The sequence below is a fragment of the Corvus kubaryi genome, unplaced genomic scaffold (genome assembly GCF_017639235.1).
Source record: "Corvus kubaryi isolate FWS band 111438036 unplaced genomic scaffold, C.kubaryi_AGA036_p1.0 138, whole genome shotgun sequence".
Taxonomy (NCBI): Eukaryota; Metazoa; Chordata; class Aves; order Passeriformes; family Corvidae; genus Corvus; species Corvus kubaryi.
Genome location: NW_024580672.1, coordinates 21063909 through 21076319, shown reverse-complemented (window position 1 = coordinate 21076319; position 12411 = coordinate 21063909). Strand labels below are relative to the sequence as shown.

Genomic DNA, 12411 nt, shown 5'->3' with positions numbered 1-12411 from the left:
GGAGTGTCCAAGGCCAGGTTGGACTGGGCTTGGAGCAGCCTGGGACAGTGGAAGGTGTCCCTGCTCGTGGCAGGGATGGAATGGGATGAGCTAATTTATGGTCCTTTCCCACCCAAACCCTTCTGGGATTTTATTAAGTTTTTCCTGTCTCAGGCAGAACAGGCACCATTGTAGAAGGTGGTTTCAGCAAGATCTGTGCCTGGATAATGTTTAACTTGGGTAATGTTTTGGCTTTTCCTCTAAGATGGGATGAAATAGAGGACTGGAATCACACATCCCCGGGCCTCGGCCACGTAGTTGGATAGTTGACACTTTTTTTTTTGGCATTATATAATCTGATCCCTAATGTTGACAATTTCCTTTTAAAGCAAGCTGATTTTTCTTTTTTTTTTTTTTTTTTTTCCTTGATGGACAAGAGTTGGATGAGATCTTCTCTCCAATTCTATATTGGAATCCTGTCTCACTTTATGTATAGGCACTTCATAGTCCTGCCATCCATAAAGATATCAGCTCTGGCAAGATAAATACCAAGAGTCACAGAAAGCTTAAGGGACAATCATGGGTCCTGTCATCTTTGGTTTTCTAGATTATGTAAAATAATTCTTTTAGCTCCCTTCTTGTAATTCAGTCTTTCCACTTCCCTGCTCTCCCTGGCAGCCTTTCCAATCCACCAGCTCCAAGCTCAATTCATCTTTTGTGAGTGCAGGCGAGGAGAAATGCCCCCAGCATTCCAGATGTGCTTCTCTCACCAGCTCTCAGGAGTAACTTGGATCTCTGATATTCCCTGGAAATACCTCTTTTGATGCAGCATTATCAACGTTATCCTGACCACCATGTGTGGGTCATCCTGGTGTCTCCTGCTTTGAAGAGGAATGGTTAGAGCAGAAATCTTACTGGTCCCTAAGGGTACAGCCCTCCTGGGTTTCAGCCCCTTGCTCTGGGTTGCAAATTATTGGGTTCTTTGTAATATTCCTGTCCTTCTCTGTGCAGTTGTATCCTAACTCTGAGCACTGGATTTCAGGAGGACACTTGAGGAAAGGTTGCTGATAAAAATACAGACTGATCCTGACACATTTTCTTACTGATGCTTAGTAAAACCCTTCCCTTGCCTGGCTGTGGGCAGCTTCCAATTCTTACCTTGTTCCACCCCTTCTTAAAGTTCCTAAGTTCACCTCCATCTTGAAGGACAAGACTTGGTCCTCTCCTCTCAGTGTGTGAGCATGGGAATTTTGGATGAAAAAGTTCTATTTTGAGTTTGGAGGTGACAGAGGAATCATCCCAAATGAGAGAAAAGCCCCTGATGGGGGGATAAAGCTCTTTTCCATCTGATGGGCCCCCAGCCAGCAGTGGATGCTCTGGGGGTACCTCAGGAACTGGCCCCAAACCCGTTGCCAATGGCTGAGTGAGTGCTGGATGCAGCCAGGTGTAAATCCCTTCCTCCATAGCCAGGAATGACCCATCCACGTCATGAATGCCACAAACTGGGCACTACACTGAGGAAGCTGAAGAAAATGAGGAGCGAAATGGATAAAGGATGTCCTTCCTGACTTCCAGGGCATTGCCTGGGGCACAGAGCACTGCCCTTGCTGATTTCAGTTTGCAGAAAGATTACTCTGTTCCACTATTCTTTTCAATCCAAAGATTAATCCAGTATTTTGGGTGTTTTGTTGCAGAGGAAAATGAGGACAGGCTGTGAGTTAGAGTTTTGAGTCTGTTTGCAGTAGGAACGGTAACACAAAGATAATTTAATTTAATTTAATTTAGCCTTTTTTATTCCCTCACTTCTGTATCTTTCATAGCTCAGCAGTAAGTGCAGGGGGTGACATGAGGGGTGTTTGGGGACAGTGCGGTTGGGGGCAGAGCTGCAGTCTGGGATGGAAATGGACATCCCACAGCATCACCATGTCCAGGGTCATTGACCCCAGTTGGGCTTTCATGGGGTTCTGGGGCTGTGAAAGTCCTTGAGCACCTCATCACTGATGGAATGCTGGAGCCTCTCTCCTATGAGGACAGGCTGGGAGAGCTGGGGCTGTCCGTCCTGGAGAAGAGAAGGCTCCAGGGAGAGCTCAGAGCCCCTTGCAGGGCCTAAAGGGGCTCCAGGAGAGCTGGAGAGGGACTGGGGACAAGGCATGGAGGGACAGGATGAGGGAGAATGGCTTTAAGCTAAAGGAGGGGAGATTTAGATGGGATATTGGGAAAGAATTCTTGGCTATGAGGGTGCTGAGACCCTGGGACAGAAGTTGCCCAGAGAAGCTGTGGCTGCCCCTGGATCCGAGGCCAGGCTGGACATTGGGGCTTGGAGCAGCCTGGGACAGTGGAAGGTGTCCCTGCCATGGTGGCACTGGATGGGCTTTGATGTCCTTCCACCCAAACCATTCTGGGATTCTCTGAACCAGGTTATTCTGTGTAACCACGTTACCGTGTGGGACAAGAAGGGCCCACCCACGATGGGAAGGAAGCTCAGCATCAGAGCTGACTTTGCTGTAAATCTGTGTGGGAGAGATGGATGTTGTTTATAAACCAGCCCAGGTCTGACTCCTGTCCTGCTCCATGCTAGGGGGAACGCAACCAGCACTGGCAGAGGGTTGGGGTGTGCATTTAGTGGGACTTACTCCATTTTCCTTCCACTTCATCCCATTTTATCCAGAGCTACTCAGCATTGGGAGCATTCAGCTCTTTGTTTATCACGAGGACAAATGAATTGCCCTGCCTCACTAAAAGCTTATTAATTTAAAGTAAATGCAAATCCGGCGTGTGTCTGGGCTTCTTCAGGAGGCAGCAGCCACTAAGCAAAGATGTCACATCACATGCTTGGAGTTTATTTTGCACAGAGCTTGGAGGAACTGAAACACAAAGCAAAAAGATGAAAACCATTCTCCACTTCCTTGCCGACAAGCCCTTGTATGACACTGTGCAAAGCAGAAAAGTTGTAGAAGTACGTGGCAGATGAAAAATATTTAAGCCACACAAAAGTCACTGACAGGTAACATCTACTCATCTCACTATTTGTACAGAGATGCTTTTATATTACTGGGGGGAAAAAAAAGAATAAAGGGCGCTGCATCAGCTTGTGGGCTGCTTGTGGATCAAAAGCATTACCTTCAGTGCAGGCTGAAAATAGAAAACAGATAGACACAACTGTGAAGGTTTTCATGTGAAAACGTGGGAGACGAGCTTGCGTCAGGAAGAGCTGGACAGAATTTCACTGAAATGGAAAATAAGTAGGTGAGTAAGTAGGTGCATGTGACACAAAAGATAGGAAACCTGGCTCTAATATAACTTTCTGGTATTGCATATGGCCTGATTTTCTTCTCCTCTCATGACACATTACTGAGATTTTGATTCTCTGATTTCAATTATTACACCATTTATATTGCTGTAGTACCAAGAGTCCCTGTAGAGAAGAGGCCTCATTATTAATGTAACACAAACAACTTTAATGGTTCAGCTTCAAAGAAATCCTCCTGAAAATGGGGAAAGGGGAGGAAGAGTGGCAGAGAGGAAATACCAGCACGTCTGTGTGCATGAGGAACTGCAGCTCTGAGAGCTCAGGGATGTGTTTGGGGTGATGGAAACCCTTCCTTAGCGCAGATGTCCGGGCCCATCCCACTGTCCTCCTCTCCTGGATGCTCTTTGGGAGGGCTGGGTCTGTGCTCAGAGATGGCTGTCCCAAAACCAACAGAAGAAAGCTGGGCATGTGTTTTGTTCAGATGTTGTGCAAGGGACTGGGTGAAGTATCCCTCACTGGGATGAATTCCTTGGTGATTCCAGCTGAGGTGAGGGCTGTGTGGGCCGAAAGCTCTCCAAGGTTGCCAGGAACTGTCTCACCTTTGTACCCACCTGGTTTAATCCCATTTTTTTCAAAGTTTCCTGCGCTATTCCCGCTTTATTTTTTTTTTGCCTGACTCTTGCCTTACAATTTTTGTGGGTTTTTTCCCTCCTCATTTAGGATCTTCCTCCCCCCTTATCTGTGTCCCGTTGCTCTGTGGCCTTTCAGATCTTTCCCATTGGGATGGATAACTGGGGGTTGCCTTTCCTTAGCTGTGATCCCTTATTTTCTGCCCCATGTTCTTCAAAGCTTTGCAGTCAGGCTGCAGAAACCTATTTAAAGGATTTACCTATTGATCTTCCCCATACTTTATTTTTATTTAAAGACTGGGCTAGAGTTTATTTATCAGCTATACAGATTTCTTTATTTTGCAGTCTTTCAGTCCATAAATAGAATGAAATTTTGTGAGAAAAACATTATTTGATACACAAAAGACACCGTGCTGTGCTTATATCACACTGAGGGCAGCTGGGAGTTAAGCAAGTGCACAGAGCATGTGCCCAAATTCTCTCCAGAATGAGGCCCAAAATTGGGCTGTGGTGCTTCCTCTGCCTTCTGCAGGAAGCTGTGATTTTTATCACACCCAATAATTTAAATAAAAACATTCAGATAAGCAGCCAAGTATCTGGCTCAAGGAAAGCAACTAGACAGAAATCGATCTCGTGTTTTATAAATGCCGTGGCTTCAGAAGAGTTTGCAAACTCTGAAGCTTGTCTGCTTTGTTTCCCCCCAAATAAATTATCTTTTCCAATAAAGATATAACTGCTGCCTATAAACCTGTCTTGATGTCTGTCTCCAGACTATCAACACTTGCGCACAACGAGCGTTTTCAGCAGATAAATAAGCACATGTGGAAGATTAAATTTGCTCATTGTAGCCTTACTTTGTTATGCACCACGAGCATCACTTCATTGGGATGGAAGAGGAGTGGCAAAATTGCACCATACTTTGTGTAGATTTTCTTCCCTTTTCCCATTGTATTTTTATAGCTGGTGCACTTCCAGCCCAGGCTGTCTGTTCAGGGAATAACACATCTGTGCACAAATGCTGATCCCTCCCTTTTTTCCTCTGTTTTGGGTAATGCTGTGAAGTTCATGCTTTGCAGAATTATCAGGAAAGGCACGTGGAGGAGTATCAGGGAGACTTTGATGTTCCCTGATATCACCATGGCAGCTCCATGGTGTCAGACTACGTGGAAGCCATGCAGACAATGCATCCACGGGAGGATAAGGATCCTCCAAGGCATTCTGAAAGCTTAGATCTCATGACACTTTCAGAATGCAAATCCTACAGAATAATAGAAGGGCCTGAGTCATTTAATTTGTGTGATTGAGATTGCTCTAGTGAGCCAAGGAGAAAGGGAGAGCCGGGCTGGAGCCAAACTTTTCTCATTTTGCTGAGATATGCTTCATAAATTCCTGTCCTGAGCAGGGAGCTTCCTGCCTGATAATGAGAATAAAGAGTTGGATGTTCTGTCTAGACCCTCCCAGGCTGATGAGATGGTGTCTCATGTGCCTCCCCAGGGGAGAACCAAATCGTGGGCCAGGTTTGGATCATCTCTTCTAAGGACTGACACCGTGTCCTCCCAGCCCTCTGTCACTTGGGCTGCATTACAGGGGTGTAAGAACTCTGTATAACAAACAACTTTCTTCTCTCCAATATATTTCATCTTTTTCTCTTGTGAGGGGTTTTTTTGGTGTGTTTTAGACAAGGTGTCATCTTTTAAAAAGAATGTTGGAAAATACCAGACTTCTCTTCTGCTCACGTTGGCTTAACCATAATGACAGCACAGATGTTTTTAAAGCTAATTCTAACAGTGAATAAATGGGGGTAATTCTGCTCAGAATGTAACTCTTGATCCTCAGAGAGCATTAGGTGAGCACAGAGAGTGTGGCAAACCCCACCAGTGTTTTGACTGTCCTGTGGCACATGGAGGCCATCCCTATCTTCTCTTTGATTTATTCTCAATTATTTCTCCAGCTCTTGTCCTGTGATATTGGTTTCAGGGCTCTGCCTTGACAGGCACAATGCCATTAATATGTTCAGGGAGAGGAAAAATGCTTGATAAATGCTGCATGCAAACAGCTTTTTGACCTGGTGGTATGAATTGAAGTCATCTGCCTGTGTAGGAGTAGAGTGGTACCTCAGTGAGAGTTTGTATTCTCTTCCAGGCCTTTTTTTTCCCACAGGAATGAGAATGTGCATCCTTGCATCCTGATATCTCTTAATGTGCAGTCTTTGTCTTCTGCTGCTGCCATCTAATCCCCCTCCAACCTTCCTCCCTGAACCCCAGCCCTCTCTGAAATTTGTGTAGGTTTGGACACTGACATTACCAGCCCACAGTGGTTTAATGTTTAATCCTTTTCCTGAGTTATTTCCTTTCCAAATATGCTGCCAAGTCCCTTAAATAACAAGGTTCACCTTGTCAGATGCTCTTCCCAGCTAACCTGAAATGCTTCTCCCTGTCCTTAGGTGAGAATGTGGAGTCCCTGAGGCTGCAGATGTCAAAGGACCAGTCCAAAGATTATGAGATAACAATTCCCTTCCTTTTGAATGGAGAACAGTGGAGACCAGTAAATGGCATTTATTCAAAGGTTAGTCCTCGTTTTGCCTACTCTTTTATTCTGAGGTGTGTAACAATTTAAAGGCTGTAGGGAGAATTCAATGCACTTTCCTCCTATGGGTTATAGGAGTGTTTTTATGTTGTTGTTGCCAGATACTTAAAATTGTTGCTTATTTAATTTAAGAAATGGATAAGGTCTTTGGTTGAAATGAATACCTTTTTCCTGCAGAGGTGCATTCTTCTTTCTGATGGCAGAAATGAAAGTTTAAAGTGAAATAATAATAATTTCATTGCTTGAGATTCTATCATGCAACAGCAAAAAACAACTGAGGGAGGGGCAAGCACAACAAAGGTTTGTTTGAGTAAATACAGTCGGACAGCAAGAACTTTAAGGACCAGTGGAAATAATATTGCTGTGCTGGCTGCAGCCTGAGGCATTATCTGGACTTAATTATCCCATGGGAGACCCCCAAATTCCATCTCCTGTACTGGATTGGGAATGAGGGGTGATTCGCCCTTCACACTCTACTTTTCCCTTTGCCTAACAAGGGAAGAATCTGCCACTGGCTCTGAGTAAGCAGAGATTGTTTCCCCCTCTTGACAGGCCCTGATAGGCTTTCCTCCTTTTTTCCCCTCAGACATTTGTGAACACTATAGGAAGCTGCTTTTAGGAGAAAAGGCTGGTTTTTGTCTCCTTCTTGAAGTATGGAGACAGCTTGTTGTTTATTATCACCAAAGATACCGTGGCAGTCTCTTACCCAACCTTTTAACTCAGGTCCAGTTTGATTCCACCTCACTTTTTATATTGTTCTTTGGATTATCTGAATGAGGAGGGAAAAAAGTAAAGTTTCTAAATAGTTTAAAAAAAAAGAGGGGGGGAGGAGGATAAAACCCAAGCAAAAACCACTGCACAAAAACAATGCAAAAAAGCCCAGAGAGCCAATTAGAAACAGCTTTCCTTGCTGGATTGGGAAAGTGTTTCGTGGAGAAATCCTGCTTGACTACTGCCACTGCTTGCAGGACATGGCTTTGGATCACATTGCTGATTGACACAAGTAGGTGTGAAAAGATATTTCAAAACAAGGGCTCTGACTTTCAAAATAAGCTTGTCTGGATTAAAATTTTTCTTGCTTTTCCTTTGTCCCTTTCCTAAATAGGAAAGAAGGGCCAGTCCCAGTTCTGAATCTGTGTGGTGATGAAAGGGATATCAGAGTGGGTGTAGAATGGCTTATCTTGGAGAGATAACACAGATGGCTTGGTCCTAGATGTATGTGCAACTCTATTTTTAGATCATTTAATTAGAAACAGGCATTCTCCATATAGAGAGAGGCCTTTTAGCTACTCACTGGAACTCTCTGAGAGAGTTACAACCGAGTATCTTTCTGTGAGTAATGATAATGTGATTTATATCGTTGTTTCCCAGAATTACTTTCAGTTTAAGATGAACCCTAGAAAAGATTTGTGGCTTGGTAGAAAGATCCACGTGCTGTATCAGCACTTCCCCCCCTCCTTTGGATACTACTTCTCCATCGAAATTTATAAATTAAATACACAGAAGTGCACATCAGGCTGTGGGAAGAACAACGGCTTCGCTGCTAGAGGAGAAGAGTAATGAATAGCTTGTCACATAAATATTGATCAAAAGCACAAAAGTTAAATACTGCTGTGTTTGATGGCTAAATAGGATCTATTGTTCTTCAACTCGCTTCAAAGTGTTCCTCTGTTTTATTTTAATCGTATATGAAGTTAAAAAAAAGTACGTACTTGTAACAGGGGAATGGTATTGCAATAGAATAGATGGTAAAATAAATAATGGAGTGGCTATAAAAATGCCAAGGGATTAAAGTTATTTGCGTACAGATAATTGCCTGGCAATGATGGCCCCGTTCCCCAATCCTTTAACTGTAAATACTCCTGCCTAACAATTAGTCCCTGGGAAAGCACACTCATCACTTAGTGCAGCTTTCTCTCCCATCTTGGAGATAAAACCGTCCCTTTATTTACCCCACTGCAGTGTCTGTTGGAATCTCTCACTTGGAATCTGTCAGGAATGATTATTAAGCTAATGACTTTCTCATTGAGGGCCGACTATGCCGTACACTGTGCAGAGCAGGAGCAAAATATCTGAGATAATTCACGCTGTCTGATGGCACAAACACACAGAACTGCTCAGCAGCAGTGAGAAAATTCCATTTACTGAGGAAAAAATAAAAAAGAAAGATTGCTTGGCTCTAACCAGATTCTACTTGAATACACTTGGGATGTGCTTTTTCAAGGACAGCTCATGATTTAGGTGCTTCCAAGGAAAGTTCAAGTTAATCAGAGGCAGACCCCAATTTTAAATTTAGACCTGTAATTAAATTATACTTAAAGAATTTGGGGTTCCCTAAGTGCAAGTTAACTGGTTTGTGTCTGGAGAGAACCAATCATTTACTGGGCAGATCAGTTTTTCTCTTCCCCTTCTCCAACTCCAGCTCTAGAAGACCAAGACCAGGATTTCCCGGTGGCATCATTTCAGAAATGTTGTTGCTTTTTTCCTGTTTAAAAGATGCCTGTGCTGATGCCAACACTTTTTACAGAATCATGGAATCCTTTAGGCTGGAAAATACCCCCAAGGTCATTGAGTCCAACCTCTGGACACCACCATATCAATTAAATCACAGCACCCAGTGCCACGTCCAGTCATTTCTTGAACACTTCCAGGGATGGTGACTCCAACACTGCCCTGGGGAAGCCTGATCCAATTCTTACCCACTCAGTGAAGAAATTTTTCCTGATAACCAACCTGAGCCCAGCTTGGGGCTTTTTCCTCTTGTCCTATCAGCATCCTGGTTAGGGAAGAACATATAAAAAATAAAATATGGATACTTAAGAGAAGCTACTATGGAAATACCCGAATGTTTTTACAACTGTGTGATGCTGTTCCTTTAGTTGGGGTTGTTAACATCTCTCCTGGCATCTTTTTTTTTTTCGATTCAGAAAATGTATCATTTTCAGTGAGAATATTTTACTGATACCTAGTTAAATTCTTTTATTAACTGGATATAATATTCAGCTGCTCATCCTGAGCAGGCTGCTGAAATTAGTGGCTGCTATTTTGAGTCTCCAGTTGTTGCTGCTCAGGGCTGCTGAGGAGAAAATGCTGCATTTGTGGTCGTGTGGCAGCGGGATCGGGCCCGCAAAGGGTTGTGCAACATCACCCTGTGCTTCAAACAATAGCTGCCCATATTCCCTGCAGATGTGATTTCCTCCTTCCCTGAAATTTTGTGTGCATTACAGCATGTGTTGATAGGTCATTATACATTAGAGCTCCAGTTGTCCTTCCACTTCTCTTTTTTCATTTGCTCAGCACTTTGCTTTCTGTGTTGATTTCCACCCCCCACCTCAGTGCTTGGTTTAAACACACGAGGGTTGGGCTCTATTTTTCTTAAATATTTCTAAGGTTTGAAGGAAATTGTTTCATTTTATATTAAAGTGCAGCACAAAGCCTCTCCCCCCCCCCCCCCCCATATTTCCAACTGAATATTTTTCTTCCCAACTTGGCTCGAGATTCGCAAATCAAGCCAAGTTTGATGAGAGTTTGGGTAAGTGATGTTTTAGTACACAGAACACTTTAGGGAAGATTTTTAGAAGACCATCTGTTTGGCTTCAGCTTTTATCCTCACACCCTGTTAGGGCCACAGAGGGCTTGGTGTGTGCCAGATCCCTGCAGCACAGGAGCTCTGGGTCAGGTAATATCAGTGGTGTTATTCCAGAGCCCGGAGCACATCCCTTGTCGTGGAGAGACAAGAGCCAGGCAGGAAATGTTTCACATGGGCATTAAGGGGTTTTTGGCTCCATTTCTACGCTTGAAAGGTCATCACAGTGGGGAAATGCTGCCTGGCAGGGCAGGCATGGAAAAGCTGGAATGCAGGGGGCGATCCCAGTGTGGCATCACCCTGTTCCCAGAGGGACACACTGATTAGTGGAGCTGGCTTTGTACCCAGAGTTGGGTCCAGATTGTAAAATGCATGAAGTTCCTGAGAAATGGGAAGTATTTTGTGAGGATTTGATGAGATCAGTTATGCAGGTAAGCACGGAGAGCTCAGGGTGAGGCACCAGTCACTCAGGTGTGTGGTTTTCTCCAGTCTTGGCTGTGCAGGACCTGTAATGCCATTGCTGGCACCTGTAAGGACTCAAAGATAACCAGGACCAAGTGCTTTGAAAGATGTAATCCTCTCGATTTTCTAATAGCCCATGAGCAAGTTAGGTGCAGCTTTCCTTAGTGGGGGATATTTTACATGTTTTGATACTTATGGATCTTCTTTATTTTCTGATCTCTTTATCTGCCCCAGTGCAATATTAACCCGTGTGTGCTCCTGTCAGGATACAGCTGCCATTCATAAAAATAAATGGGAAAGCAGCTGAACCGGGGCAAGTATTTGAGGGCCTGCAATCTGGAGCTGAGTGTGGTTCCTCAAAAACCATATGAGAAGCTAGAAACCCTGAAATGCTTGAACTTGATTTAAGTTTGCAAGTTGCCAGCCCAGGTTGCTTCGGAACAATGCAGTGAATTTGATTTTTGATGTTAAATCTGGGAGGTGTGTGAATCAATGAGCAAATGTTACTGTGTGACTTGATTTAAATAGTTAAGTGAATTAGCTGCACACAATCTGCCTGTCACTGGGTTAGACCCTTAATCCACATGGATCACTGTGAGCCTCATAGGACCCTTTTAAAATACTGTCACTGACCCCAATATATAAAAATAGGTTGGAAAATCCACCTCTCCCCCACCTTTCAGACAATGAGACCTCTTGTTCTGTGGCTTCCCACACCCCAAGAGATTGGGGTTGTGTTGGAGTTCGAGACAAGCAGAGGAAAAGAAAGGTGCCCACGGTGGGCAGAGAGCATGGCAAGACCTGCAGGATATTTCTACTCCAACACCAGTGACTTCTAAATCAAAATAAATCAGAAATTCTTCTCCCCGTTGGGGAGAGGGCAACAGATTCAGGGAACAGTAACACTGCTTTGCCAAGCTGAAGTTTCCAAGGCCAGGTTCTGAGTTCGTGTGAATCCGTTTCCTTCCTTTGCCTGGGCTGGAATAAATCAGGGTTGCAAATTGAAATCTTAAAGAAGGGTTTTAAAAAAAGGGAGAAAGAAAGATGAGAAGGCAGAGTTCCTTTTCTTGTAGCAACACTCTTTTTTTCTTTCCTGGTGTTATGTTATGCTTTGAATATAAACTCCAGCAATGAAATGCGAAGATAAAGATGAAAGCCAGCTATAAAATATATATTTAGACCATATTTCTTCTGGTTTTTAAGTGTACACTTGTCACAGCTCTAAGATTGTGCATGTGAAGTGGCAGAGGATTACCATTTCCTGCTGCTCAGCATGCATTGCATCTCCCTTTGCTCCTGAAGAAGCAGCTTTTGCATCCCTGCCTGCCCCATTGCTAAGTATTGTGCCATGGATTGTGTTGAGGAGCAACCATCAGAATCTTGATTATTGGTGTGGAATTCTGGGCACTGATTACATGAATCTCAGTGTGAAATTCTCTGCTATCTGTAAAAGTATCATCAGCTCTGACAGTTGTTGGTTATCCTTATGATTCTCCAGATTTATCACATCTATTGGCTGTTACACTGATGCTTTTCACCTTTTTGCATTTTTTTTTTCATGCCTTCACTGTAAGGCCCTAACTAAAAACCTACTGACATAGGGATTTTTTTTTTTTTTTTGCCACTGAGACAAAATACCATTGTCAGGAAAAGGAGATAACTTTAAATTTGTTAAAAAGCCGCTGTAATAGTGCTGGAGATCCAAGAACACATTGGGAGCTGCCAAGCAGGAGTGGGCCTTACCCGTTTGATCCTGTCTTTGTTCTCGCATCACTGCAAACTGGCAGAAGGGGAAAAGGCAGTCATAGCCAGTGTCTTATCCAGAGTTTTGGTCTCCACACCAGTTTCAGTTTTATTAGGAACTTATTGGAGCATCAGTAGAAAGGCCCCAGTATAACCAGATCATCAGACTGACAGAG

The 12411-nt window shown here is 43.7% G+C and overlaps 1 protein-coding gene across 2 annotated transcripts in view; it reads left to right on the top strand.

The window, feature by feature from the left end:
* Positions 1–12411, top strand: part of ADAM12 (ADAM metallopeptidase domain 12) — a 171659-nt gene that overhangs the window by 9935 nt on the left and 149313 nt on the right. For both annotated transcript variants that reach the window (XM_042019566.1, XM_042019565.1), the window contains exon 2: positions 6302–6423. In XM_042019566.1, coding sequence (XP_041875500.1) covers positions 6302–6423 — 122 coding nt within the window. The remainder of the gene's footprint in view (positions 1–6301; positions 6424–12411) is intronic.